Source organism: Pyxicephalus adspersus, chromosome Z (genome assembly GCF_032062135.1).
Source record: "Pyxicephalus adspersus chromosome Z, UCB_Pads_2.0, whole genome shotgun sequence".
Taxonomy (NCBI): Eukaryota; Metazoa; Chordata; class Amphibia; order Anura; family Pyxicephalidae; genus Pyxicephalus; species Pyxicephalus adspersus.
In genome coordinates this window covers 33,012,162-33,028,561 of record NC_092871.1, presented here as the reverse complement: position 1 = coordinate 33,028,561, position 16,400 = coordinate 33,012,162, and the positions used below count along the sequence as shown (strand labels likewise).

The window sequence follows — 16,400 nt, the reverse complement described above, 5'->3', positions numbered from 1 at the left end:
GCTGACGTTTATTCTACTCAACTGTCTACTGTCCCTCATTTGTATCCAAATGCCTCTAGTTGAGCTTTCTGGCTAGGCCTCCTCTTGTTCCAATGTTTAAAAAAAAGTTTTGGACAACTAAAAGTGTTTCACTGCAAAAAAACGTTAATCCAACCTCTAAAAGTTGCTGTACGGTATTTTAAAAAAGACAGTATAAAGGAAAAGTTGTGCTTTAAAAAGTACTTTTGGATTTAGGTAGTCATTTCTTTCATCTTTAATCTTCTGACCTGCATAATTCAAGATGTGGGGGGGGGGGCATTTACTTTAATCTAGAAAATTGTGCTAAAAAGAACAAATGATATATGAATGACAAAGCAAATAAAAAAATTAGCCATTTTGGTTGGGTATAATAAACACGTAGTGACAACTATATTTCTAAGCCACATTAAATACATGCAGCTCCCCGAGGAGTGACATTGCAGACAAAATAAAGGGTCTTTTATAAAACATGACAGGAAATTATAATAAAGTATGAAAACACAGTACAAATGAACTATTTTTTTATGTTTAAATGAATCCCCCTGTGCATTTTATTAATTTGACCTGTTTGACCTGTTTTATCCTATTTTTATTTTAAAGATAATAAAGAATATGATGCATATCTTTCATATACCAAAGTGGACCCAGACTCCCTGGACCATGAAAGCAAAGAGGAAGAACAGTTTGCATTAGAGATACTTCCAGATATCCTGGAAAAGCACTATGGATACAAGCTCTTTGTTCCAGACAGAGATATGATCCCAAGTGGCAGTAAGTATAAATTATCATACGTAGCAATTCAGGGACAATAAATGATCATATTTTAATCAGTTACTTGTAATACATTTTCTGCTGTTTTTGATATTGACCATAACCTGTGAACAGATCAATGGGTATAACTTAATAAGGTGCTTTACCATATGCAGTATGTATGATAATTTGTATGTGGATTTAGATACCAGGCCAAGCATGCACAAGACTCACTCTTTGCGAGTAATGCATTCACATGTTCTGCATATAGTAAGGCAGCATATCTATTTCATTACATCTTTTTGATCATTTATTCTGCTATTTGAGTCCCTGGTGGGCTTATTAGGCTTAATAGGTATAAAAAAGTGTGACCACATTTTTTAAAGCAGCCATAAAAAAGTATTTAATGTATAACTGATTTTAGACTCTACGGGATTTCTGTTGACTAGAAAGGGTCTGAGCTGATTGTTGCATGCCACAATGGGGGTCTATAGCAGATATACACCATGCAAGTTGGTAAATCTGAAAAAGAAATATAAGGTTTGCACTCTCCCTTCTCTTCCTACCAGATATACCAGTGAGTAAAGCTATATGGGGCTAAAACTAATTAAATACATAAGACGCCAGCCACATCTACATATAAATACACAAATGAAATAAAAAATCAACATGGCACCAACTTTACAAAGTGAGATGTGCAAAAAAGTACATAATGTTAAAAAATAATATTGCATTCATTCAGCGTATCCTTGTATCTATTGTACCTCCATTTAGGTTGCTTTAGTGATAAATAACTTAATTTACATTTATTTGGTGTTGATAAATTGGGAAGGGAGCAAATGCTTACACTGTTATTGGTTTTCCTATAGTGGGTTAGATGTTTGGTGCTAGTAGGACCCTTCTGCTGCTTACAATGGGCCATTGAATGTAAAGTGGGTGAGTCTACCATTGCTCTTGAGAACAGAAACATGAATTCTGACGTCTACAGAAGTATTACTGTCACAATGAGGACAGGACTTCCCTTTGCATGATATATTTGAGCTTGTAACAGAAGCCAAGTTTATAGCAGATCTAAACTTACTTTTTTACTATACATATAAGGGTAGACAACCTTTTTATTTAAGGTCAAAATGACCTTCTTTTTTGGAGGGAGTGGGTTTAAAACTGTTTTTTTTTTTTAAAAAAAGAGCATAAAGCCCCTCCCTTTTTAGTTTCGATTGCCATGGCGTTCAAGACAGAATGGGAGCGCAGAGCCTCGCGGGATCCATGAAGTGGCTTCTTGCTGCTCCTTCAGCTCATGCCCAATCTCGGGCATGCACAGAAGGAACTTTTTCTTCAATGGGATAAAAAAATGCTGATATCACGTGTGCACAGTGAGATTGGCACTCATATTTCCCCCTCTACATCACCTAATCACGCGCCTGTGTAGTGTGAGATCGGGTGACGTACGAAGAAGATCAAAGAAGATGACGTTGCCCAAGTGCTACCTTTGCTCCAGGACGAAGGAGGATACCGCTATGACTTGGGACCCGATCCAGAAAACCCCTGGTGGGATCAACGGATCTGCAAAAGGTAAAGGTGAGTGAGTTTTTTTCCCCTAGTTTTCTTCTACTTTAAGAAGTTTTGGAGAAACTAGGAACAACAATTTGTCAGGTTTAATGCTGTTTTAGTCAGTATTGATAATATTTGAACCTTTTTTTGTCTATTTCACTGAAATAGAAAAGTGTGTAAAAATCCTAAATAATTCATTTGTTATCAGGACAATAGATAAAAAAAATCCTCCAATCGTCCTCCAAATCCTCCAACCCGAAAAATGTCAGTTTTGGAATTCAGTTCACTTTGGGGAGATTTATTCTGATTTCCCATTAACTTTCCAGGACATAAAGAAAAGAGGAAGTATCCCAGTAGGTCAGACACCAATAACTAATTTATGTTGGTTTAAAGGTTTAATCCATTCCATACTCTATCTCAAACCCAAGAAAATGTTTTGCATTTGCATACACTTACTGCATACAAGATCCAACATCAAGGAACCATGACTGGTGCAAATATTTTGGTTGGCCACGTCCATGTAAAGATTTGGTAAAAGAAGAATGGGGCTGTTTAACAAAAAAAGTTTTCCAAATACCTAATCAGTTGGCTGTCATGGCTGTCATGGCTGTCATGCACATGGTTTAGCATATTCGAGAAAGAAACATTTTGATTTGTTTTGCCAGTTCTGCTAAGTAAATTGCTATGGTGTCTGTTTATCTAAAAATAAAATGTATTACAAAATGTTTCCTGGTATGCACTTAAACTTAACAAAGAGGAGAAACACATGATAAAGATATTACACCTCCATCTCTGCATATTCAGCACAACAGTAACAGCATTGTATTAGGCAGTATAATAATAGGCTGCCCTGGGCTCATGACAAGAATTGTGTTGTCCCAAATGTTAAGAACATTCCTATTGTGATAAAAATACTCTGAAAGAACACAATCCTTTTCATGCATCTTTAGAGACTATGAATATCTAATCAAATCTTTCCATCTCGTACAATGATGCCTTGGCGTACTGCTCTTGATTTCAAGCACTGAGAGAGATGTATCCATGTGGCAAATTGTCCCAGATATTTATAAATCTAAAATCTCTGTCAAGTACTACCTTTTGACATTATTTAGTTCTACTATGCCTAAAGCACATTTTCTAAGCCAAGAAACCTTAGGGGGTTTCTGCACCACTACATCAAGCTTGCAACAAAGATACAGTTCAGAGGGTTATTACCCATTGCAAGTAAGTGCACGTTTGGACTAACCCACAACAATCGGCTAAACTGCTCAAGACAAATGCTAGCAGCTAGATGTTTAGTAATAGGACAAGATAGAGGATAGGGGAAATGTGTGTTACTCATGGCAACATTTCATTTCTAAACTCTAGGGAAAAAGCTGAAATTTAATGTATTGCTTAAGTTTACTTTAAAAGTATACATCCACCAGCAAATTTAGCTGGTACTCAGGATTACACATTTTTAAATATTGGAAAACTGATTTCTATGGTAAATGTATATTTTTTTTACAGTACTAAAACTTAGATGCCTAGATCTGCTTCAAGCTGGGTTTTATTGGATTGAAAATTGGTAACTTTATTATATGTTTCCTGTACACTTCAATGCAAATTCAACTGAACTACACACCCCCAAACAGAGTATTGTAATCAAAACTGCTGGGGAGATCTGAGGCAAATGTTGGAATATACCCCAAGGGGAAAAAAATTTGGTTTTTCCATTAATCATAGGTCATTTTTAAGGGGAGGTCAAATTGCAGTGGATAATAGACAATTTAGCATTTGATCCACAAAAACATTAACTTGATAAATGTTTAATAAGAAGTTATATACACTTTCTGCTTTAATGGCTACAATTTGAATATACAAATTCCTCAAAGAACAAGCTTGAGAAATGCCCTAAAGCTGTTCACTGGGGGAAATTTTTAAATTTAGAAATATGTATTTAAAAATAAGTATTAGATTGCTTTAGACCTACACTTTCTAGATTATTCTTTATCCAATTTGATTGTATGTAGCGGAAAGTCTAAAACCAGGTAAGTTATCTAAGTAAAAAAGAATGCTAAACTATGTGTCCTAACGGCACCAAGATCAGTGTAGACACACCCTGAAACTACTAGTGTATATTGTGGCAGTATACAAGAGTGACATTCATGGTAATAAAACCCTTTACTTTACATTGTAGTTTATTTGTAGCTTTTCCCGAACATAGTCTGAAAGCAACAGGTTCTCTATAGAAGTTATATACAAAATTATAGAACTCTAGCCAGTGTTTCTGTAAAACTGGCATTATACCAGCAGATTTAGTTAAAGCCCATTAAAACACAAATGAGAGTTTTGATTGCAGGGGAAAGTATGAATTAGATGGCTTAATGGAGAAAAAAAAATATATGCAGCACTTGTCCTGAAAAGCTTTACAATTAAAAAAAAATGAAATAGCAAAACACTCGCTGTTTAGGCATTAAATACACATAAATCCATGAACAAATATTGTTTGGTTTTAAGAAATACAGAATTGCCAACCATTAGAATTTGGAAGATTAGAATTTGTAAAACTGTGATCTGGAAAATCTTGATATTCACTCTGCAACAAAACGAGGAATGCATATTAGAGATTCATTTAGCATTATATTAAAAATGTATCAACAGTGGTCAATGTGATCCCTGTTATCACCATTACATTCACCATTTGTCATGCAACCAAAGACTTTAAGAGCTATATAAAATATATATCACAAGAGATGATAAGAGACTGAGAATATATCCATAGAAGCAGTTAAAGATTGCATACATTACTGAATTGGGTGGAGGCCGGGGACATACGTACAGCATGCATACAAAATTCTAAAAATGTGTGGCGACAGAGCCCATTTACAAATTTGTGTTTCTACCTTTGTTACCCCTAAAGCTCAAGCTAAATATGGTATTCAATCCAGTGTACTTACTGTAATGTCACAGCTCTATGTATTATTTCCAAATAAGGTAAGGCATTCGTGGGTTTTTCCAATGTCATTGGTCACATGGCACAAGGAAAATTCAAGTGTTCCCATCATACTATTCCAGGTCACTGTCTGTTCAAGAAAAACAGCGAAATTACAAACCAGAGGTTGCACAGATCTCTACCAAGTGTATAAAACTTTTAGTCAAACTTTTTGTTGTGGACAATGCCATTAAGAGGAAGATACCTAAAGGCACCAAATATACTTTGGTGCCCTAATTTATTTTTTTTATATATTGTGAGGGGTTACGCTCAGGATCGCCTTTGCTGGGGTCAAAGGACACTTGTCTGGTTCATCCAACTCAGATCACACACCAAGGTATCAGCTTTAAGCTGGCTTGCAGACAGGTTTATTATTGAAGGTTGCAGATAAAATAACAAAACAGCAAAAGAAAACATTGCCTGTCCGGCACTTACTATACATCAAGACATCCCTGTCTATCAGCTGGAGGGCTTCTCTCTGTCAGCTCAAAACCAAGCTTTCAGCTCAAAACCAAGCTTTCAGCAACCTTCTACTCACTTTTGAGCTCACTCACCCAGACCGACTTTCTGAGTCTCTCAGCCAAGCTCCCTCACAGACCGACTGTCTGTGTCTCCAGCAGAGCTCACTCACACAGTCCACCTGTCTGTGTCTCCAAACAGATCTCAACTCCCACAGACCCCTGTCTGTGTCTCCAAACAGAGCTGAACTCACACAGACTCCTGTCTGTGTCTCTCCAAGCCAAGCTACTGACTGAGCGCCTGGCTCTATGTTATATCCCCACCCTCAGTGCTTCCTCATTAATCATCTCACAGGTGAGAGTCTTCCACCTGCTACTTCACATAGGAATCTTGGGCAAATATATCTCCCTTCCACCTCCAATCCTGCCTTGGTGTCACAATTTATATATGTCCATGTGGTACAGCCAGATGCTTGTTGTAGCCGTTATTAGTCAGGAAAACTTTTAATGTGCCCTCTCTAATTACGTTTCCCCAACTTTATGGCTTAGTTCCATTATCTGCCATCCTCTTGTCCAATTTATGTGCCTATAATGGCCTCTAATGCGGTCTTTACACATTAAATAATCACTGCAAAATCTGACACCCATATTCAGTGGTCACCCAATGTTGTTCATCAATCATGTACGCTGCAACGTTTCAATAGATTCATTTTCCAATGGGCGCAATGGGTCAGATAATCTATGTGAAGTCATGAAGTTGATAAGCAGCAATATTCGACTTCAGGTTTGTATTGACACTCTAATTAAAATGTTAGGTTTGGAAAAAGTTAAGGTTGAATAGGAAAATATTAATAAATCTTTCATACATTAGTCTGTACGGTTAGAGTTTAAATTCGAACTGTGGCCAAACTATGCACACTAAATTTATACCATATTCTCAGCTTCTGAGAATTCTCAGTTCCTAACTGTTTTACCTGCCTGATCGCCACCCAGCTGTTATATATTGCTGAGCTGTGCAAGCAGCAAACTGTGCTTATATAAAATACTAAATACTTAGATTGTCACTTGTAAATTGTACTTGGAAGTATTCTCAGCATGGTTCCAGTGCTTTACAAGTGAAAAACGGTGATCATTAAAAAAAAAATATTGCTACCGTTAAAGATTTTGCTAACTTTTTATAAAATTTGGTCTCTGAACTAGGTAACCTGCCAGTTGTAATAAACTAACATTTAAAGCAAACTAAGCAGGTCAAACAGACATGCACATGCTACAGTATGACTCCATATTCTGGTTTGTAAATTCAGCATAGTAATAAATTAAGGTAACACTGGCAATACATTGCCTTGATGCTGAGAAATTTAACTACCTAATTGGTAGTTACCACATTTAAAGTACATTGAAAATGAATGTGATGCTGATGAGAACTATAGAACAGTTAAGTAATTATATTAGCAAATATTTATTCATCATTCTATACTTTTTTGTCCACATTTTGAGCAGAAAAAGACTTTTGAATGACCCAAATGTGAAATTTATTATGGTGTGTGGGCACATTTATTTTAATAGGTGTAGTAAAAAAAGTATTACAACTACATATATGAGAGTTTCTCAACCAGGGTTACTCCTTAAATTGCTAGGGGTTCCTTGAGAAATTAACAGTTTGTGATCCCCAGGTCAGTTACCACTGACACCAAAGATCATTTTGGATGCAATGTTCCTACTGACCACCACACTTATGTACCGTGGATATATTTATAGTAGGGGTTATCTGAAGGCCTAAATGTTATCTCCATGTTAAAAGGAACACTAGTATAGATCAATGTCACCAATATGGTACAAGCAAATTCAAAAATAATAGAGGTTCCTAAACTTTAAACAATAAGAAGGGCAATGACGTATTTCCAAATTAGAAAAGATTTCTTATAAAAAAAGAAAACAGTTTCTTTTTTAGAACATTGTTCACTTAATAAATATGCTTCTGTTTCATCCATGCCCCTGTCTGGCATGTTACAAACACCTGTAATTTATATTGAGATCAGAAAATTGATGTTTGTGTTAGAGGGCTCACATAGTGAGTTTTCTTTGAACATACTAATTTAAGGTATCTGTAGTGGCTGATTACAACCGCACATGGTAATTTCAAGTCTCTTTAGGGCTTGATTGGACAGTCCTTTTCAAAGTTAAGTTCACGACTGTGTAATTGTAGGTTACAGCCACACGAGGGTGCGTGTTATTGTTCTGATGCTTTAATTGGAGCCTCGATCAAGCACAGCATCACTTATACCTTTGTTACTTGGCACCAAACATGACAGCTTCGCTTAACTGGCAGCAGAGGGAAAATATGCACTTCACAATATATCATTCATACCTTCTCCCAAGCCAAACTCATTAACATGAACACCACTCCAGGAGAATCTATTGCATGTAATTAGCAGAATTATTGAAACGCTACAATTGCGGGATCCAAGCGGTGTGCCAAAAAACTTTGTAGTCTGCTGGAATGTCTGTGCTCTTTTTTCAAGCGCTGCGAAAGGAAAATTACAGTTTTTCCATCTACTCTACCGTCAGCTTGTTCTGTAAAAGAGTTAAAAAATAAATGGCAAATTATATAAATATCTATGTGCCATTTTTTTTTCCTTTCTGCCAGTTCTCTAAACATTCATAATAAACTTTGTACATTTTAAAAAATATTTCAGGTAGTATATATTCATCTGGCAGACAGCTTTACATGTAAATATTCTAAAATAGGGAAAAATAAAATCATTTGCACCATGAGTTTATTGGGTGGAAACATGAATATACATCCTGTCCTTTATTAGGCTGGACAGTAACCATATCAAAAAGTCACACTCATTGTGACTATACACTGCACACCACCTAGTGCAAAGATGTGATAAAATTGTAGCAAGGAAAACATTACTTTCTGAAGGAATCATCTTAACTTGGCAACAACCCAAAGAACTCCTGAAAAAAAAAGAATTTTATAGTTAGTACAAAATGCAAGCATTTTTTGGAGCCAATTTTGTCACCTGAAAAAAATAGTGTGTATGTGTAAGCCGACTTACTAGGAAATAGTTTATGGTTCTCAAAGGCTTGGGAACAAGCATGCTAGAAAAAAAAATAGTCAAAGGGAACGGGAGCTCCAATTCATTGATAGCATAAGACTGACAAGATTAACTAGTACATTCAGCGTACAAAAAATACGATAGGGGGCCCATCAGGATAACAAAGAAGAAGTCTTACAAACACCACTTTCTGCCCCACATCCAGCAAGTGGAGGGCAACCATTGAGGGGTAAGGAGACTTAAGCGCACAATATCCCAATTACGATGGAAAAATGATACCACTAAACTATTGAAAGAAAGGTCTAAAACAACCTTGTTAAAAATAAGAAATGAGGTAAGGCAAAATAGACCAGACAGCATCAACACCTGTGAAAAGAAGTAGCAAAAACCAATATTAGTCAAAGAATGATCTATGATCTGATTAATTGATTCAAACTGAGGACTATGAAGAACGCACAACACCAGACGAAGATTCTCATGAGGCCATGGAGGACTTTAATAGATGGAATAATGTTGGTAATGCCTTGGAGAATACTGGAATTTGAAAAGTTTGCAGCAAAAAGTCATTAAAATGAGGCCCAATACATGACTCCTGATAGTACTTAGCAAGGTTAAGTTTGTGGGATTTGCCCCACATAAAGGAAAGTGCCATGATGTACTTATCAGAAAAAAAGGCCTTGCAAAAAGCATGGTAAATGTAAGAGCAACTAGAAGACTTTCACTTAGAATATGTGCTTCAGTAGCCATTATGGTAAAGCCATAGAAGGAGAATAAATGTTGCAGCCCAAAACATAAGGCTTGAACCCAAAAGGGGCCACAAAGCATCTGTAGCTAGAGAACATCTATCTCATTACCAAGGCCATTGTACAACCATTAGAAATCTCTACTGACTTTACCCTCCAAAAAAGTGTGCAGAGGTTTGACTACTATAACAAACAATACATTTGATTTACTAAATGCCCAACCTCCTAGAGAGACAACGTATACTTATAGCAGTGTATGCTGGCTGCAGCCTTCCGACCTACCAGTCTTCCGACCTTTTAGGGTCTTTTTAAGGTCTTCAGGAAACCCCTTCTGGTAGATATTATTGGTAAACTTCTCCTGGGATTTGTCAGCACTGATAATGAGTTTTAGTACTTACTGGTTATGGGCAAATCCTAACCACTTTGTTTTTGAAAGACTGCTACAAACACTTCTGTTATAACTTTAGATGTGCACACTCATCATTAATTTAATGTATGCTGTTGTAGCTGGAAAAATAAGTAACCTACTCCTTCTCTTCATTATATCTACACAACTTCAGCCTAGATACTTGACAACTTTAACTTTTCTGTGTATGTTCTTAATTATACGCAGAGCTGTGTGCGTGCAACCATATGTGGTTAATGGATGGGGCTGCATGAAGTTAAGTTCCATAATCTATAGCGAGTGAACAGGCAGCCAGCAGACACTAAGCCAGATGCAACCTCCCCCCCTCCCTTCCCACAACTTCTGCTTTGTATTAACTAGGGGATATAGTATAGAGGGGGGTAAGTTTGAGCTTGTTTTTTAAGACGCTAAACCATCTATGACAGTAAAAGGAATGCATTATATTATGTCTTCCTGTTCTAGCTGTTACAATTCCTTCATGTATTTATTCATAATTTGCATTTTGTTTAAGTAAATATATAAATGATTTAAAAAGCATTTAGCCAGTCATCATATAACCCTGTCCAATTGTTTTCTATGTCTTGCAGCATATATGGAAGACCTTGCCCGATGTGTGGAGCAGAGCAGAAGGTTGATCATCGTGTTGACACCGGATTATGTCATCAGAAGAGGCTGGAGTATTTTTGTGCTAGACAGCAGACTCCATAACATGCTGACAAGTGGAGAAATCAAAGTCATATTAATAGAATGCACCAATCTGAGGGGAAGAGTGAACTATCAAGAGGTGGAATCTCTAAAACATGCCATCAAACATCAGACAATCATCAAGTGGGATGGTCCAAAAAGCAGCAAACTCAATTCGAAATTTTGGAAACGCTTAGTCTATGAAATGCCAACAAAAAAGAAAGAAGTGCTATCGAGGCAGCACGTCATGGATAGCGGGGAGCGGAGTCTTTTTGGAGATCTGCAAACTGTACCTTCCATTGCCATAACAGGGACATCTGGCACACTGTCACCATCACAAGAAGTTACCAGTTACCATCATGCAGAGGCCATGCAAATGAGACATTTCTGCAGGGTTTACGAGCAACCTGTTCCGCCTTTGCCGGTAGCACCTCTAGTCAATCACCATACATACTGCAACATACCATTAACGCTTCTTAATGGACAGCTGAGCCACCACAACAGTTTGAGCAAGGACCCACAGGAGTTTCATGGCAACAACACTCTAATACCAATTAATTCAAGAGAGCTTGGTCTTTCCAGTGATATCTGGTAGTACAATATAAGACACGAACCTGTTTACTTTTGCTGCTGTCCAAGCTCTCGGACGTTTTCATGAACCTTAAATTCATGCCACAGGAGTGCCAAAACAAGCTTTTAAGCAGTGGCACATTTACTCAGTTTTCTATGGGACAATTTGTTTACAACAACAAAATATTGATATCTACTTTTCTTTTTTTAGTTTCAACATAGTTATAAGAACGATAGTGTAAATGTTTTATTGCTATGTCAGGCAAAACAAAAAATACATTATAAATATTTTAGAATAGACGTTGCAATCTGACGGACTTAAGTAAAGTATTCCAAGACATGAGTATTTCTATATATTAAAAATTTCAGTACATTTGAAACAAATAAAAAAAAAACTTAAATATAGTTACTTTTTAGACTTCTAATTATGCAATTATCATAGCACACGAGAGCATTTCTTTTTTGTAAAGAAAGGATTGTGTGATAAGGGTTGGTGGGCCTTATCTGAGCCTGTCACATGGCCATGATTTGTAGCCAATAAAAATGCACAACAGATTTTGCATAGTAGGGGTATTGTTTAGCTGGGGAGGATTATATTGGAAAGTCTCTGGCAGTAAGTGGTATATTTTTGCACACCAGGCTGTTTTGTGTCATTCAAGCACAACATTGTTATCATTGTATACATACTGGAAGCATGATTTTATTTTGTTTGAAAACAGTTTATTAACCAGTATGGAACACTTTTGAAAAAAAAACACAATTAAAAGGTGCAATTTAATAAGATTTCCTGGGCAAGAATTAAAAAGATGGAAAACTATAATGTCGCTGGCTGACGCGTTGCTCATTGGATATCGAGGGCAAAATCAATTCAAGTTGATATTCAAGTTTTATCAATGCCCGACTCTAATCTGTTTTAAGGTTAGGACTTCTTTTAGGCTTTATCACCATAATGTGTCCCCAGGGGGGAGACTTCCCTTCTTGTCCTAGTGACACCTTATTATATCTTGACACATGGTGCCATTGGACAAGCAAGCACAAACACACCTTTGGGACACAAACTGTAGAGAAAACCTAAAGATACTGTTTTCCATTCTTTAAAAAAAAGAGTTATAGGTCTCCATTGAAGACATTTCTCCCCATTACCTGAACCAGTGAAGGGGACAAATGAAAGGACAAGTGAGAGGGGAATCTACCCAGCAGAAACATAATCTATCACTATCAAAAAATAATTTGGACTACAACTGTCCTTTACATTTGGTATTCAAAATGTTGCATGGTGAACTGAGCTTTCATTTGCAATCTTCAAATGAATGGGACTTATTTAGGAAAATGTGGTCATACAAAAGATCAATTTCCAACCTCTATATATTTCTGTTGTTCATGAAACCATCATTTTACCAGCCCAAATAAATCACAAGAAAAGAACAGTCTCCATTTACCTTTAGTAAAATATAAAATTTTTGCTATGTCATTTTCCAGTGCAGTTTCAATATGATTGGTGTAACACAAACATTTATCCTTTCAGATAACTAAATAAATAGGATCCAGTGCAATGTAGTCTGATTTTTCAGTCCACATATACCAGTTTAGTAACAAACAAGAGTATACAGTAAGGAATTGTCCATATGTCAAAAAAGCCATGAGTAGCTTATTTGCTATATTTGCTATAAGTTTTCATGGTGCTGAGCACTAAAACCACACAGGTTTAGTCAACATGCTCGTCATTGTCACAAGTGTCAAACAATATTGTGTCTTGTGCAACACTGTAGCAAAGTATGATCATCTGCTTAAAAATCTAAATAAGTTTTCTGCCATGTCATCCCTTTCTGTATGAGACCTTGTTGAGAGCATTCCCCTTATTTCCTTAAGTCGAACAGATTTGTCAGCAGAAGTCGAAATCAGGGAAAATCCTTCTTACATACAGACCAAACAAAAAAGTTGAGTTGAAAAGTTGGAGTTTCAGCCCAATGGGTGTGCATTTTAAAAACATAGTTGAATACTGTCCATTACTTTTTTTCTATTAAGGGATTGTGAGATTTGTCTTAGCTGTTTAGTGAAACTCTGAGTTCTACAGTTTAGACAAAAAGCAAAGTAGACCTTCAAAAGCTTGTCTTAAAAAGGAATTCTGTATATATATATATATATATATATATATATATATATATATAAAGGATATCACTACCAGCTGTAAAAACTGGCCTGGATTCTCTTTTCGCCAATATCTAAAAATATTAATGTTTTTATTGGAGATACAATTTAAATACTAGTCCAAAGTCATGACGCTTTTAGAGCCGATGTTCTACTTTGTGCTCCATCCCAGACAAACTATAATAGTTTTGGACTAAATTCCCATTTCAATCTAACCTTACCAGAAAAGAAATGAAAACAGAACAATTTAAATAAACACTGGGATACATATTACTTTCAAGAAGGCCATAAAGAAGTAAAGTTCAGGGCCCCATGATCACAAAGCAGCAATATCTAAAAACGCTTCCAGATATCGGGATGCGGCCAAACTCTGCCAATATACAAAAAGTTTCAGTCCATGTACTTATCCCTAGGGTACATGTTCTAATCCTGGCACGTATAGCTGTAAACTGTGTCTTCTTTTATGCTTTTAGGTCCTCTAGCATTACATAGAAAACTGGACAAGGATAATTACTAAGCAGTATCCGTTAAAATTCAGAAGCTGGGAACTGAAAACCTGTTTTGATAACCTAATTTTGGAGCAGGAAGGGTCCTTGCCTAAAAATGCTTACTTCCCATTGCTAGCATTGTAAGGTGCATCAGCGGTGCATATTCTTGTGCATGGGAAGTCAACTGATAATCCCTGCATGCAGTGTTCTTGAGCGTCCTCAGGGACACATACAGAGAAGATCACATTTTGCTTACATAAAACATTGTTTGCATATTCTGGGTAGACTGTACCTTCATGTTTTGTAATTTTCTAACATTTGCATACAGAAGTTTTGCTACTTTTAGTACACACCAGCCTGTGATATTCCACATCGGATTCAGGGCTTTTCACAAAATGAGCTCCAATTATGTTACTAAACCATGCAAGGAAGCTAGGATGGAAATTATGACCCATCTGCAGCTAGACTGCATCCCTCAAATAAACTAAAAAGCCAAATATTCATGTTTGTTGGGTGTGCCTTCAATGGTTAATACACTTGTGGTTGGACTTCTATTTCTTTTCAATCATATATCTTTGAATGATGCATCTGCCAGCAACACTATAGTCATATTCTCATTTTAAATGGGAGGATAAGTCCTGTTCTTTTCTATTTCTCCAATAAAAGACTAATCCCGGAGGTGTTGTTATTTTAAAGGAAAACATTAGAACACACTATGGAAAATGCCAGCAATAGGACTGACAACAAAAGCAATAGCTGAGTCTTCAGGTGTGTTAATAATTTGATAGATTTACAATTGCATTGATAATCAAGCACGACTAAATGCAGAAGTGGGTCTATGTCCTTCTGCAGTTCAGGTAAAAGTTTATAGTATTTTGTTGAAGTGGGAATATGTGTGTATAGGTGATATACATATTATTCAGTGTAAACTTGTACTTTTCATTATTTGCTGTCACATTGATGCCTGAGCTGAGACATGAGTGACCCAAGAAATCGGTTTGCTAATAAAGGTGTCATCTGAACCGAAAAATCTTCCAGTTTTCACTTCATGGAGATTGACTACCTTGGTTGGGAATGCATTAGATGCAGTGTGATTAAGCTTGGTCATACACAAGTTGGATAGCTGATCGCTCATATATGAAACCTCATATCAAACTCAGCATTTTGCATATCCAGTATCTTGTGTATAAGAGGATTTCATATAACTACCGAGGCTGTCACAAGGTATTGCTGTCGCTGCTAATACCTTACATGCAAAGATTGTCAAAAGGTACAAATAACTTGTCATTTATCATTCGGTTATGGCTATGCTTTATTTACAGCAAATAGAGAGATAAAAAAACATACATTATTGCAAGGAGCTTTTAATACTATATAGTCTGTCAACTTGGAAAACCACACAGTCTTGTGTCAAAGCACCCCTCTTATCTATGGAAGTACTCATACTGGAACATAAGATAGTAAAAAATACATGGAGAGCAGGCTTGCCTTGGAGGTAGCTCCATTAAAAAGTACAACACACATGTAGTCCAGTAGAATGCCAAAAATAAGGCAGCAGCAAAAAAAAATGCAGAAATGATCAATCATGATATAATTACAAGTAAAAGAAGGGTGATATGGTGGGAAATTGCTGGAAATTATAAAGTCTAAGTGAACTGGTTGGTTTCTTAAGTGCTTAAGTGTCTGAGACAGGCACAGAACTTTTTTCTAGACAGTGGTCATACTTTATCTATACATTATATATATATATATATATATATATACAGTATATAGGACCATTAAGGTCATTATTTCAGTAAGTTTCATTGAAGTTGATTTGTATATTTGATGGCTATTTATGGTAATTACCACTATTGGCAAAATGTTGGAAGGGTGAAGAGTTCTCAGCCACCTGACCATCTACATATTAATAATAATAACGGTTAGAGGTTTATAAACTAATCCCAACCATTTTTTATTCTTCTTCTGCAAAACCTCAGTCAGATCTGCAGTTAATAATGGTCCATAGCTCAATAGAGAAATATCTATACCCCTGGTGCAGTGCTGTATATACCGGTAAATACAAAAAGCAATAGAACTGAACAAGCTGAATTCCAAATACAGAATGTAAGGTTATTGATTTTCATATACATCTGTTCCTAATTTCCAGGTCATATGATGAGTTATTTATGGTGTGCAGGATATTACTGCACAATAGAGAACACTTAAAAATAGACTTAAGTTCCAGCAGAGACTGGTGAACAAGACATTATTAAGCCACAATGCTCACTCTGGACAGTCATTACTGCTCACTGGAAGCAGAAGGATAATGCCTTCCATGACCTGCAATGCAAACGCTATCAGTAGACCTCAGAGGGTCAATATTATACTTGGGCAGTATGTTTTAGAGATAAGAGGCTACACTTTGTAAACTTAACTCTTTTCCCTCTTCTCATGTGTGTTAAAGACTTTATTTATTTATAAACAGTAGCATTTTAACTGGGCTCATATTCTCCTAACTTTGTACTTGTAACAATGCTAAGTAACAAAAGCATGAATAGCAGAA

At 36.3% G+C, this 16,400-nt stretch overlaps 1 protein-coding gene across 2 annotated transcripts in view; it reads left to right on the top strand.

The window, feature by feature from the left end:
• Positions 1 to 14,885, top strand: part of IL1RAPL2 (interleukin 1 receptor accessory protein like 2) — a 429,112-nt gene extending 414,227 nt beyond the window's left edge. For both annotated transcript variants that reach the window (XM_072430660.1, XM_072430661.1), the window contains 2 exons: positions 619 to 789; positions 10,553 to 14,885. In XM_072430660.1, the coding sequence (XP_072286761.1) occupies positions 619 to 789; positions 10,553 to 11,244 (863 nt within the window). In that variant the 3' untranslated portion in view covers positions 11,245 to 14,885. The remainder of the gene's footprint in view (positions 1 to 618; positions 790 to 10,552) is intronic.
• Positions 14,886 to 16,400: the final 1,515 nt, after the last annotated feature.